At 41.4% G+C, this 14833-nt stretch overlaps 1 protein-coding gene across 5 annotated transcripts in view; it reads left to right on the plus strand.

The window, feature by feature from the left end:
• The first annotated feature begins 897 nt into the window (after positions 1 to 897).
• The window catches only part of ABCC5 (ATP binding cassette subfamily C member 5), an 80576-nt gene continuing 66640 nt past the window's right edge, over positions 898 to 14833 (plus strand). For 2 of the 5 annotated variants that reach the window (XM_058556231.1, XM_058556232.1), the window contains exons 1-3: positions 900 to 1001; positions 1835 to 1898; positions 4214 to 4397. In XM_058556231.1, coding sequence (XP_058412214.1) covers positions 4269 to 4397 — 129 coding nt within the window. In that variant the 5' untranslated portion in view covers positions 900 to 1001; positions 1835 to 1898; positions 4214 to 4268. The other 3 variants (XM_058556226.1, XM_058556227.1, XM_058556228.1) reach the window with 3 other exon arrangements.

The raw sequence follows: 14833 nt of genomic DNA on the forward strand, positions 1-14833 counted from the left end.
CCCTATGCAAGAACACTGCATTAATTACTTCAGCTTTATGATACCTTAGCGTCTTCACAGTAGCTAGTTGTATAAAGATGGACAAGTCACTTTACCTTCCTTTTTATTTTTAATCTCTGAAATGGATAATCATAATATCTACACATAGGGTTGTTACAGAGATCCAAAGAAACAAGATGTAAGTAAGGCACCAGATATAGAGTAGGTAGGCACTCAACAGTGTAGTTATGTTATAATCGTGCTGAAGGTACAAATGAAAGAGAGAGAAATAAAGTGATCAATCTCTTTGGGAACTTCAGCTTCATGTATAAAAAGAAAAGGATGAGTCGGCATAGCGTTTTAAGGTTCTCGCCCCTCTAAAAACTGTGATCCTGGCATTTTATTATCTAGAAACCAGTCAGCACAACACTATGTGATGGGCAGTAGGATTAAAGTGAGAAAACGTATCAGGGAGAAATGCAGGGTAGAATCGTGAGTAAGCAGTCGGGAACTGTTAAGTGCCACACAGGTAAGATTTGGGGCTGGCTGGTCGCGAGGACACAGAGGCTACAATGACCTTCACAGTGTTTTCTGGCGCATAAACGGCCGCGCACCGTAGCGACCGCCCTGCCTACAAACACCGGGCTGCCCGCCCACACACGGCTACTGTCAACCCTCCCCGCCACCCACTGGGGCACAGGGCCTCAGAGAAGATTCCAGATAGGCTCGCAGAAGCATTGGGAAGGATGGTGCAGAGCCTGGAGCGCGGTGGAAAGGAGGAGCAGCCTGCACCTCCTCCGGGGCTTGTACGGTGCTTCTGGGAAACAGAGTCCTTTGCCGCGTATCCAGCCTCGGGATCCTGGAAGGCGAACTACAATTCCCTTCAGTCTTGGGGATTCTTTGTGCAGCACGCCTGCGCAGTGTGGCGGCCAATGCCGCTATAAAGGCTTGTTTTGCTCTGGGGCTGATGCTCGGGAGCGTGGTTGAGTGGCCGGCGCGGCCGTCGTGGAGCTGGGGCGCAGGTGGGTAGCGGCTTCCGCAGCACCCCTTCCTTCTCCCTCGCTTGTCACGGAGATCACCCCCGTGTATTTCCTCCGGGGCTGGCGGGCTGTGATCAGGGATAGGAGCAGTTCGGGGGAAGCTGGAGACCTGAGAAACGGGGCATGACCTCCCTCTGGTGTCCCGCCGCCGCCTCCTCGGGACGCGACCCTTGAAGGCTAGTGGTGAGGTCCTGGCGTCGGAAGGCAGGTAGGGTGGGATGAGTGGTCTGGCTGCATTCCGACTGCGGCCACCAGGGGGTGCTGCGCCCGCGGCTCGAGGGTATGGGTAGCTATTGCCTCCCCAGGCCCGAACTGGCCGTGGGAACGCCCTGGAGCCAGGGCATCCCAGGCGAAGCTGGCCTGAGAGAAGCCCCCATCCTCAAGGTTGTGGGGAGGCGGCCTGGGGCACCTCCGCTCAAGCCGCACGCCAGAGCCTCTGAGCTGCCAGCGACCTTAGAATTCATCCTCTCGTTTTTGCAAATGGGTGAATGGAGGTTCGTGACACGCACAGCAGACCCTTGGCAGAACCCGGAATGAACCTATATCTCTTGACTGTGGTCAGTGCCCTTTCCACTTCCACCACACAGAGCTGCATGTTGCTTTGTATTTATTACACAGGGGTCGTTTGGTTTCTGCACAGACGTGGGGAGGAAGGAGGCAGATGGGCACAGGAACGATTGGCAGTTTCAGAGGGTTTTGGAGGAGGAGATGGATAGGTTATACCGGGGTCTCCAGCATGAGTAAGTGAAAGGTGCAGAAGGTTGGAGGCACAACAAGTGGATTACAGGAGGATAGTAAACAACCTATCTTTTTAGCTTCAGGTCTTGTGCAGCTTCAGGGCCTGGAATGAGATTCCTGAGGTGTTGGAAACCTACTAAGGTATGTTGTAATAAAGGCAGTTTGGAAACACCAGTCCGGCTAGTTAAGGTTCTTGTATTCGGGCAACCCCCCTCCCCCCATGCAGTTTCCTCTGCATCATTGGGCAGGGAGACTGTCTTCACTTTTATCGCTCGAAGGACAGTCTTGATAAAAAAGGCAGCTGACAGAGTGGCCTCAACTCTGTTGATTTCAATTCTAGGCACTTCTTTGGGGTTCTCCCACTTTGATTATTCTGCTAGTGCTGTCATACAGCTCTGGCTCAAACATAAACAAAAATCCCTTCTCTTTTTTCTTCTTAATAGCCGAAGGAAGTTAGCATTTTAGAAAGACTTGTAAAAACTTTTAAGGGAGAACAGAAGAAAATAGGAAAATGCAAATAGTATCCCAAAAAAGTCTGGCCTGGTGATCCTTCCTTAGTGGCTTGCTGCAGATTTGGGCCTTGTTTCTTTCCAAAACCTATCAAGCTTCCTTGCTCCTGGCTGGCCTTCATGTGAGGTGCCCTGTCTTATTTCCCTGATACACAGAAGATGGGATCCTCCTTATGGTCAAGGCTGAGAGGTGGTAACTTTGTGCCTGCCTACTCTCATGGCTGTGCTTCTTTTCCTGGGAAATTAAGGAAGCCCAGGTGTTAGAGGTGATGGGAACCTGCTCCCCACACCCTTCGTACATAGAGTAACTTGAAATAAAGTGATGGAAAGAAACTTTGGTTCTCATGAGTTCTTAGACAGTTGAGATGATCTTTTCGTTCTTCTTAACGTGGCATTTGGTATTGTGAATGAGTAACTTTGGCCTCCTCCCTTTCAAATTCCCTCCTCTCCTTCCTTTTTTCAAAGGAGGACTAATCTTTTCTGCATCCAGATAATCAGCTAGGCTAGGGAACTTTGGAGGGAAAGGTTGGACTTCTGTGATCCCTGTAACAAGAAGGATTACTCTGGTCTGCGGCTGCGTCCTGACATTGGGGACACTGGCAGATGCCAGGTCTGTTTATAGTTTAGGCTTAATGAGGTCTCAATGACGTGAGTGCCGAGCTCTTGGTTGTAAGCTGGTGTTCTGTATGGTGCAGTTTGTCATTGGACAAGGTGACCTTTTTTTTTTTTTTTTTAACGATAAGTAACTTAGCAGTATCAGCTCAGGGTGCTTGAACCAGACCTCTGAAAGGCAAGAAGACTAGCTTTCTTTGTGCTGGAAACACCTTTCTCCATGGAGGAGATTTAGTCCTTTTTATTTAGAGGATTAGTAACTGTTCTTTTTTCTGATACCTTAACAAATGAATTGTAGCTGTCAAAATTTTGTCTGCAGAGCAATACTTTTAAGTTACAGTGACAGCTAGGAATTTACGGAATCCAAAAGGCAACACGGCTACACTTCTTTAATTTCTAGTGAGGTCGGTATGAAAGGTGTTTTCTCAGCTTGTATCTGGGAAGCTTTGAACCTTTTTAGAGTGGGGGAAATGTTTTAGAGAGGTGTGTATATTTTATTTTTTCAAAAGTAACCAGAGTGGATACAGGATATTGATTAGAGTTAGCCAGGCAACCAGGGGTTTCGAACAGAGTTTCAAGTAGATATTAGGTAAGACTTAGTAGTACAGGGTGGGGAATTTGTTTTTTAATAACAGCTTTGTTCAGATATAATTTACATACCTTGAAACTCATCCCTCTGAAGTATACAACTCAGTGTTTGGCTAGTATATTCACAGAATTGTGCAACCATCACCACTATCTAATTTTAGAACACTTTCACTACCCCAAGGGGAATTTTTTTTAAAGACAAGGTATAATATTGTTTTGTATTTTAGCTCTTTAACTTCAGGGAGCTTTAAAATAATATCAGCTAACCCATTACCTAATTATAAAAATGCAGAGATGGGATATATCATTGTTTTGTAAGTTTTCATTTAGTAAAATTTAGTAGGACAAATGATATCCATTTTAAAATTGTAGAGTTTGTAATGCTTAGAACAAACTTAAATTGTTTCCAGAAAGTCTCTTTTTTTTTTTTTTTAAACCTATTTAAATGCTCTGTACATTGGGTTTGAGCTTAGTTGAAGAGGATGGGTGCCTTTTTACCAGTGTGTTTATTTTTTCTAATCTTTATTTTTCCTTAGAGGTAGGAGGAGGTAATTCTTGATTCAATTACACTGAGTTTTTTTTTTTTTTAATGAAATGATACTTGAAAATTTTTTGAAAAATTATTTTTATAGACATAATGGTAGAAAACTTGAAGGCGTTTGCCCCTTTTTCCTATTTTAAAGCACTTTCATGTATGATTAAGCACAATTTAGAAAATATCTGTTCTTGATGAATTTTTAATTTCAGAAATTCTCAAGGGAAACCAAGAGCCTGTGAGCCCTGGCACCTCTACTCAGAGAAGATGAAGGATATTGACATAGGAAAAGAGTATATCATCCCCAGTCCTGGTTACAGAAATGAGAGGGAGAGAGCCAACACTTCCGGGCAGCACCGAGACCGAGAGGATTCCAAGTATAGGAGAACTCGACCGGTCAGTATTTTCTTTCCAGAGTCCCTTTTCTTATCTGCTTGTTGTGCTAGACCACACCTTCTTTTTTCATATGATGCATAAATAAAAAGAAGTTACTTTTTCTTTATTGGCTTTAGGTCACTGTTAAGAATTTACGGTTACTTATAAAGGAGGAGGAGAGGTTGGCTCTCAGCCTTCCACTTCCTCCCTTGTGCTCTCCTCTCTGCCCCTTCTACTCCCCTTTGGTGCCTTCTGAAAATGCTTTGCCTAAGAGAAGACAACTTATGGGGGCACAGAGGGTTGGGAGGGAGCAGAGGGAATGTGAACGATTAAACTTCATTCACGTACTTAAAATTGTTTTTTTCCTCTGCCTCTGTTGTTTGTGTTTAAAAGGTGACTCCTTTGGAGAGACTCTTTCAGATTTCAGAGAGTACTTGGAACATTCTAGATTGTTGTAGGATAACCAGTAAGGTTTTCAAGTAAATCTATGAATTAAAGAAGCCTTTAGATAATAATCTGGTTTCCTCCAAGGGAAATAATGAATATACATTTTAAACTGGAGGAAATATCTTTCTTCTGAGAAAAAAATATTATACCTTTTCTTGAATTGCAAAAATAAGGAAGAAAAGGAGTGACTGGGTTTAGGAAGTTGAGGTTTGTGTTCACGTATTTGTTATGTGAAAACTTGAGAAAGACATGGGTTTTGCAACTGACACTGTAGTTTCATTAGCCTGACATTCCTTGTCCTTCTTTGATGTGTGAAAGCTGTTGTCTTATTAATCAACGTTTTCTCACTAATCTGTGCTTTCTGTTGCCACTAAATGTTATAGAATGCTTTCCCATTCAGGCTTAACTTTGGAGAAACGTAGATTCAATGTAATCAGGATCAAATCCTTAAGGTGCCAGTTTTGTAACTTCTTTATGTCCTTTTGTCTAGAAGACCTTATGTTAATTAAACATTTATTGAATATCTTCTGAGTTCTAGACACTGCTAATATAGCACTTAAATCTGGAAAAAGTCCCAAAGGTAACATTGGAGCAGGGCTATGAAGGATGATCAGGTAGAGATGCTTTCAAGCTACTTATGTCATCTGTGCCTTAGCGGTTTATGAATACAATGGTATTGACAGTAGAACCTAACTCATGGGATCATTGAGGATTAAATAAGATAATATGTATAAAATGCTTAGAACGGTGCCTGCCACATAACCTATGCTCAATAAAGGTTAGCTCTTAGAATTAGCTGTCTAGAGTGTAGGGTATGTAAGAGAAAATTCCGCATGCCATGCTAAGGAATCTTAACACTGGGCATTGGAAGTTGTTAAGGACGTTTTTTTTTTTTCCTTTTAACTTCTTCTTTTGAGATAACTGTGGCTCCACATGCAGTTGTAAAAAATGATACAGAGATCCCAATACACTTTGTCCAGCTTCCCCCGAGGGTAACTTCTTGCATAACTACAGTATAGTATCACAGCAGGATATTGATTGACATTGATACAATCCATCCACCTTATTAAGACTGCACCAGTTTTACATGTAGTTATCTGTGTGTGTATTCTGTGCAATTTTTTCACGTGTGTAGATTTGTATGACCACCACCACAGTCAAGATACAAAACAGCTTCATCACAAGGATCTCTCATGCCACCCTTTTTAAGCCACAGCCACTTTTCTTCCCCTCTCCTCCAGTCTCTGGCAACCACTAATCTGTTCTCCATTGCCATAATTTTGTCATTTTAAGAATGCTGTATAAATGGAATCATGTAATATGTAACCTTTTGAGATTGGCATTTTCACTCAGCATAATTCCCTTGAGATCCATCTAATTTGTTGTGTGTATCAATAGTTCTTTCCTTTTTATTATGAGTAGTATTCCACGTTATAGACATATCATAGTTTGTTTAACCATTTACCTGTTGAAGGACATTTGGGTTATTTCTAGGTAGCTATCACAAATAAAGCCACTTTGAACATTCCTATACAGGATTTTGTATGAATATAAGTTTTCATTTCTCTGGATAAATGCCCAGGAGGGCAATGCTGTGTCATATGGTAAGTGCCTGTTTAGTTTTGTAGGAAACTTTAATACTTTTTCCAGAGTGGCTGTACAATTTTATATTCGCACCATCAATGTATGAGTAATCCACTTTCTCTGCATTCTTGGCAGTATTTGGTGTTATCATTACAAGCATACCTCATTTTATTGTGCCTCACGGATATTGCATTTTTTACAAATTGAAGGTTTGTGGCAACCCTGGGTCAAGCAAGTCTATCGGCGCCATTTTTCCAACAGCATTTGCTAACTTCATGTCTCTGTGTTACATTTTGGTGATTCTTGCAATATTTCAAACTTTTTCATCATTATTATATTTGTTATGGTGATCTGTGATCAGTGATCTTTGATGTTACTATTGTAATTGTTTTGGGGCGCCATGAACCATGCCTGTGTAAGACAGTGAACTTAATAAATGTTGTGTGTGTTCTGACTGCTCCACTGGCCAGCTGTTCCCCCATCCGTCTCCTTCTTCTTGGGCCTTCCTATTCCCTGAGAAACAACAATATTGAAATTAGGCCCATTAATAACCCTACAATGGCCTCTAAGTGTTCAAGTGAAAGGAAGAGTCGTATGCTTCTCACTTTAAATCAAAAGCTAGAAATGAGTAAGCTTAGTAAGGAAGGCATGTTGAAAGCTGAGAGAGGCCAAAAGCTAGGCCTCTTGTGCCAAACAGTTGGCCAAGTTGTGAAGACAAAGGAAAAGTTCTTGAAGGAAATTAGAAGTGCTACTCCAGTGAACACACAAATGATAATAAAGTGAAACAGCCTTATTGTTGAATTGGAGAGAGTTTTAGTGGTCTGGATAGACCAAACCAGCCACAACATTCCCTTAAGCAAAAGCCTAATCCAGAGCAAGGCCTTAACTCTCTTCAACTCTGTGAAGGCTGAGAGAGGTGAGGAAGCTGCAGAAGAAAGTTTGAAGCTAGCAGAGGTTGGTTCATGAGGTTTAAGGAAAGAAGTCATCTCCATAACATAAAAGTGCAAGGTGAAGCAGCAAGTGCTGATGTAGAAGCTGCAGCAAGTTATCTAGAAACTCTAGCTAAGGTATTTCATGAAGGTGGCTACGCTAAACAACGGATTTTCAATGTAGACCAAACAGCCTTCTATTGGAAGAAGATGCCATCCAGGACTTGCATAGCTGGAGAGGAGAAGTCAATGCCTGGCTTCAGAGCTTCAAAGGACAGGCTGACTCTCTTGTTAGAGGCCAGTGCAGCTGGTGACTTTAAGTTGAAGCCAATGCTCATTTACCATTCTGAAATCCTAGGGTCCTTAAGAATTATGTTAAATCTACTCTGCCTGTGCTCTATAAATGGAACAAAGCCTGGATGACAGCACATCTGTTTATAACATGGTTTATTGAATATTTTAAGCCCACTGTTGAGACCTACTGCTCAGAAAAAAAGAATCCTTTCAAAATATTACTGCTCATTGACAATGCACCTCATCACCCAAGAGCCCTGATGGAGGTGTACAATGAGATTAATGTTGTTTTCATGCCTGCTAACACAACATCGATTCTGCAGCCCATGGATCAAGGAGTAATTTCGACTTTCAAGTCTTATTATTTAAGAAACAAACTTTGTAATGCTGTAGGCTGCCATAAATAGTGATTACTCTGATGGATCTGGGCAGTGTAAATTGAAAACCTTCTGGAAAGGATTCACCATTCTAGATGCCATTAAGAACATTTGTGATTCATAGTAAGAGGTCAAAATATTAACATTAACAGGAGTTTGGAAGAAGTTGATTCTAACCCTCATGGGTGACTTTGAGGGGTTCAAGTCTTCACTGGAAGAAGTAACTGCAGATGTGATGGAAACAGCAAGAAAGCTAGAATTAGAAGTGGAGCCTAAAGATGTGACTGAATTGCTACAGTCTCATGATGAAACTTTAACAGATAAGGAATTGCTTCTTATAGATGAGCAAGAATGTGGTTTCTTGAGATGAAATCTACTCCTGGTGAAGATGCTGTGAAGGTTGTTGAAATGACAACAAAAGATTTAGAATATTACTTAAACTTAGTTGATAAAGCAGCAGCAGGGTTTGAGAGGATTGAGTCCAATTTTTAAAGAAGTTCTACTGTGGATAAAGTGCTATCAAACAGCATTGCATGCTGTAGAGAAATCGTTCGTGAAAGGAACGATTGATATGGCAAACTTCATTGTTGTCTTATTTTAAGAAATCGCCACAGCCACCCCATCTTTCAGCAACTACCACTCTGATCAGTCAGCCGCCATCAACATCAGGGCAAGACCCTCCACTAGCAAAAAGATTATGATTCACTGAAGGCTCAGGTGATGGTTAGTATTTGTTAGCAATGAAGTATTTTTTAGGTATATACATTGTTTTTTTAGACATAACACTATTGCACACTTAATAACTACAGTATAGTGTAAATATAACTTTTATATGCACTGGGAAACCAAAAAGTTCATGTGAGTCTCTTTATTGCAACATCCTCTTTATTGTGGTAGTCTGGAACCAAACCCGCAATATCTCCAAGGTATGCCTGTATTTTTATTTTAGCCGTTTTGATAGGTGTGTCTGATATCTCATTGTAGTTTTAATTTGCATTACCTAATGGCTAATGACGTTGAGCTGAGAAGGGATTTTTAAGACTCGATTTTTATTTTAGGAAGATTAGTTTTGAGGCAATGTGGAAAAAACCTGTGTAGGAGAGAGAGACAAGATACAGGGAGCAGTCAGCAGTCACGTGTGCCAGTCCACATGAGAGAGGCCAGGGCTCTGTGTCTGAGCATAATAGTGAGGGTGGAGGAGAGGGGCGAGATTTAGGGGCATCTCTGGAAGGGGACGTAGGCATTGGGGTGCCTGGGATTGGTGGTAAGAATTTAAAACTATTAGTGGACATATGGAAAGAGAAAGAAAAGATTTGACAGGTAAGAATGAGTTTGCTTTTGAACATGTTGAATTTGAAATGCTTCCAGGTAAAATGATCAGTAGATAGAGCATAGACAAGAAAGAGAATAGGGAAAAAATTTGGAGTCATTAGTGCATCTGAGTAGATGAAGCCTGGGCGATGATCAAGCTTGCCCAAGGATGGCTTGAGGAGCAGGAAGAGGGAGAACCTGGGAAGCTAGTGTGTGGTCCTGTGAAGTTCCTGGGGACAGGGTCCCCATCCAGTGGGTTAGAGGAGAAGTGACATTAGGATATGCAGTGGCAGCAGCCAGCTTTTCCTCCACGGGTGGAGAAGCACTGGAAGTAGAGTCACTGGTCTGCCTTTTGTCCTCTAAATTATTGTCAGGGGCCAGACAGCAAGTTTCCTTCATGTGACTGAGCCTTGTCTTGAAGAAACAGGAAGGCTAATATCACTTTTTTAAAATTTCAGGAGTCCACATGAATTTCATTTTCATTATCCTTTCACGTTTCCTGAACTTTTATTTATTTATTTTTATTTATTTTTTTGTGTGTGTGAGGAGATCAGCCCTGTGCTAACATCCGCCAATCCTCCTCTTTTTTTGCTGAGGAAGACTGGCCCTGGGCTAACATCCATGCCCATCTTCCTCCACTGTATGTGGGATGCCGCCACAGCATGGCTTGCCAAGCAGTGCGTCGGTGAGTGCCCAGGATCCGAACTGGCGAACCCTGGGCCATCGCAGCGGAGCGTGCGCACTTAACCGCTTGCGCCACCGGGCCAGACCCTCCTGAACTTTTAAATTTGAGTACTGTTTTCCTAATTTTTACCATATCCTATATCCTCTGAACTTTTTTTTTACTTAAAATATTTCTTTTAATCTACTGGACTTTTTCTTTTTGCTTAGCCTTGACCTAAGCAATAAAATCATAGGTTTATGCAAACTATTTTTTACACACATTAAAATGAATGCATAACTATCAAGTGTTTTTAAAAGTTCACGTATCACCTAGAATCTTCTTGTATATTCCCTGTCAAAAACCAAAATTTCTTAGATATATTTATCTTGAACTTGTCTCATGTTGGTAGTTAGCTGATAGAGGGAACCAGTAAGATGACAAAAAATTTCTGGTTCAGAGATGGTATAAAAATGGATAATTTTAAGTACTTGGGAAGCAGAACGGCTATATAAGCATACTGTTTTAAAAAATGTAAGCAGCTGATTGGGCGGAGATCACAATTTCATGTCACATGATCATAACCAACATTTCTATATTAGTTGTTAGAGAGGAAATCTGGGACAGGACCTCCCAGATGCCGGGTATGCCTACTAGCCATCAGAAATAAAAAAACAGTACCTCCAAGTAACAAACAATAAGGATACATCTATGGCTCTTAATTGGAAAACAAGGTTTATTCACTGCCCATTAGCCTTTGATAGGTCCACTTGACATGGAAGCATGAAACTGTGTCAAACAGAGGTCAGAAGCAAAGTGCCAAGGAACAAATTCTGATTTGAAACAGGCCAGTGATTTTTTTTTTTTTCTGAAGCTGTAAGCAAGTTGCGGAGTACACAGTTTGCCCATTTCTTAGTATTGTGACCAAATCTTTCCTTTGGAATACTCTTTGGGAAAATTGCTCTCATTAGTCACGTCTTCAGATATTGGTATCACATCTGCTTAGAGATAATTAAGGTAAAAATAATGCATTTTCACACCTACCCTTTGTTTAGGACTATTAAGGTAATGCTTGTGGCCACTCACAAGTTGATGCTTAGCAGACATCCTTTAATCGTGAAGTGCAAATAGGGTGCCTTCTGTTGCTGTTAGTCTTTTGAGCCTAAGTATTAACCTTGGCTGGTGTTAGGCTGGGATCATTTCAATTAACATGAAGATTTATGTTTGGACCACTCTTTCACACTGTTACTGTGTCTGAGGCATGATGCTCCAGGCACAGCTCCTTTTCTTATAATTGCATTCATATATGCACGTGTAGATCACATAACTCCATGAACCCTGTTTTGTTTGTGTTAAGAGGTGATGTTTATTCATTTTCTAAATTCAGCAAACATTTGAGCACTCTCCAGATGCATGCACAGACCTGAACAAAGTGGTCTGGTGCAGATGAAGATATACTGATGCTGGGCCTGCCTGCCCTCCGATAGAAGCTTAAACTGATGGGCATGAACATAGATTACTGTCATTTAGGGGCTATGGAAATTAATAACAAGGAGAGAGTGCTTCAGTGTTTGAGATCAGGGAAGACTTCAGGAAGAGGCAGCATTTGATTGGAGACTAGAGGAATAGGTAGAATTTGGAGAAATGAAGAACGTGCTGGCAGAAGAGCGAGTTGTGGATAGGGATGACGAGGCCCTGTTGGCTTTAAGCATAAGGTGTGAAGTCACAGAAGTAGAGGGATAGGTCAGTGAATTTCAGACAATATATGTTCTTGAATAATAGGCCAAGGAGTTTGGATTTTAATTGCTTTAAATTAAAATTTAAGCAAAAGCAAGACAAAGCTATATTTGATGCTTTTATAAGCTTTTTTTATTGTGGTAGTGGGTTGTTTTCTTATTACTCTGAGGCCAAAGGCAAGGGTGACTTGTTTTCCACTAGCATGTCTAATCTAGGAAAGGAGGAAGAATGGAAAATAAGCAGAGCTCAACTAAAGTTCATGTGCCATATTACTGCTCACTCTTTTTTTCCCTTCTCTCAAAAGTATTCCATTGGTGGAATTTTCTTTCTACCAAAATTCTGCCCGTAGGAAAGGTGGCAAAGCAAATATTCCCAACGTACAGTGACCTTAACGTAGTATTTCCTTTAGTTCTGTGGTAAGCTGACACTTTAACCTTTGTTGGAATTCTCATAATTAGTGAGTTGAAATACTTTGGTGAGCTGAGTTAATCCTAGAGATCAAGGATGTGGGTCTAATCTCTTACCAAGAAATATGATTCTAAGATACATTGTTTTGAAAGAATTATGGTCTCATTATAGAAAAAGTGCAAATTGTAGAAGATTATGGAAAAAATAAATCACCCTTAACCCCTCTACCCAGAGACAACTATTGTTATCATAAAATAGTTTGGTCTAGTACATTACCCTTTTAGAGAATTTGACTCTGAAAGCTTTTCTTTACGGACTAAGGGTATGTGAATTTTTCTATGCCCTTGTATTTTCAGAGTCAAGAATATTACCTGTGAGTCTGCTTGCTGTTGGGAAGGAGAGCAGGGTAAAGGAGATTAGTATTTGCAGTGTCTGCATTATTTTTCTCTTGCTTGGTACTCAGTGACTCAGCAGATTTTCTGGACAGTCAGTGATAGGATGAGTAAGGATGCCTGCGTTTTTTTCCTTTTCCCTGTGGGCATCCATAAAGCTTTATAAAGCTCAGGACGAGTGTGATACAGTGTCTGGCCTGGGGCCAGCTCTTGGTCTCCAATAGCAGTCCAGAGCTCTCTGGTGGAGATGACAACAGCGCTGCTATTGGTGCAGAGCCCGAGTGGCTTTCCTGCGTGGTGACTGAATCTACAGCACCGTGGGTCTCCTGAGATTGGCCAGCTGCCGTGATCATGAGCTCTTTTAGCCGTCTGCGGCAGGGCTGCTGCTGCTTTCCTAGGAAATGCTGCTTAAGGGAAATAAATATAGCCTGTTGGCGTGAGTTAAAGGAGCTTTCCGTCAAAAGGGAAGAAAAGTATTGGAACCAGCTTCCTGTTTTTTGAGCAGATTTGAATACCTAAGTCTTTATTTTTTTAAGATATGTAACTTGGAAGTTACAAATGGTTAATGAAAACTTTTTCAATGAAATCTTGGTTCTACCTTTAGGTCGCCTTCTGCTAATGCTTTCTTTAATGTCTCACCATTCTTCCCCTCTCCCTTAATCAAAAATAAGAAGGTCAATGCCAGGAACAGGAAACAGGGCCTCCGAAAGTCTTTCCAATGCTTGAACCTGTCAGTATCAAAATTACAGACTGATGTGAAGTTAATTTGGTGCACTGAAGTCCACTACTTAGCAGAATTAAGCTTGTCTATCCCTTCCCGCCCCACCCCCTTTTTAGGGACTTAGCCTATTTAGATAATTAAATGTGATAGGTTCTAATTATTTAAGATTATTTTCTGAGTTAGCTGTTCAAAGAATCAACTTAACTGTTATTAGATATCAGATGAAAACTTCCCTTTACCAAAGAAGATATGGTGTCTAGCAGTCGCTTAGTTTTCTTAAATGTTGTATTATCGCAGTAGAAAAATAGCCAGACTGCCCCAATCTTTACCTTTGTGTTTGCTTCTCACCATTGTCAGCAGTTCCAGTCTGCTCTGCGGTACAGGGGTCACATGGTGGATCCACCACTACTGTCTTATACTAGGCATTTAACATGGACACGCACATGGTACGAGACAGAGAGGGAGGTTTTATTTATAAATTATATTTTGGCTTTTTTTTTTTTAAGCTAAAGACTGAAAATCTTGAAGGGACTTTGTCATATGCAAAAGACCAACATTTTGGGCCGGCCCCGTGGCTTAGCGGTTAAGTGCACGCGCTCCGCTGCTGGCGGCCCGGGTTCGGATCCCGGGCGCGCACCGACGCATCGCTTCTCTGGCCATGCTTAGGCCGTGTCCCACATACAGCAACTAGAATGATGTGCAACTATGACATACAACTATCTACTGGCGGGGCCTCTGGGGGAAACAAAAAGGAGGAGGATTGGCAATGGATGTTAGCTCAGGGCTGATCTTCCTCACACACACAAAAAAAAAGACCAACATTCTACTATTAAAATCAATGGTCTCAGCTCAGGCTGTGTATTCAAGTCACTTGAAGAATGTTAAAAAAAATAACAATGCAGGGCCCTATCTCAGACCGATTAAACCAGTCTCTGGGGTGGGGCTCAGGCATCAGTGTTGTTGTAAAGCTCCCCTGGTGATACTAATGTGTACCCAGCACTCAGAACCTCAGCCCTAGATCTCATGAAATAAAGTCTCTTCTGTCCCCTTAACCTGTGGGTCTCCAAGAGTTTCCTATGAATCTTTTTTTCCCCCATGATTCATTTTCAGTTTAATCCTTTGAAACCTTATCATTATAATAACAAAGTTAATCTCACACCCCAGTGTAATAGGAACTTTGAATAAGTTCCTTGGAATTAAGCTTATGAAATGACTGAAAGCCCTCAAAATACTGCTAATTATGGGGTAATGCTAGATTATGAACTGTGGAAAAATACCTGTTTTACCATGGTGGTGGTGGTAAGTTATATCCACTGGTTTTATATATTTACCTGTGTGAATTGTATTAAAAGCCGATCTTCAGCATGAGGGTAACATGGCATAGTTACAGCTGAGTGAACTGATGCACGATTAATTCATAGCTGCTGAGTGGCTGGGATTAGGAGGTTCCCTGACTTTGAACAGTAGGCTCTTTCAACTGTATTCTGCTTTTTCCCCACGAAGCTTGTGTTCTAGAATTTTGCTGTCCTTCCTGATTGAAGTGGCTGCCGTTTGGAACTTCTTTTTTAGAGAAAATTTTTTTAATTAAAAAAATTT

This window comes from Diceros bicornis, chromosome 15, assembly GCF_020826845.1.
Source record: "Diceros bicornis minor isolate mBicDic1 chromosome 15, mDicBic1.mat.cur, whole genome shotgun sequence".
Lineage (NCBI taxonomy): Eukaryota > Metazoa > Chordata > Mammalia > Perissodactyla > Rhinocerotidae > Diceros > Diceros bicornis.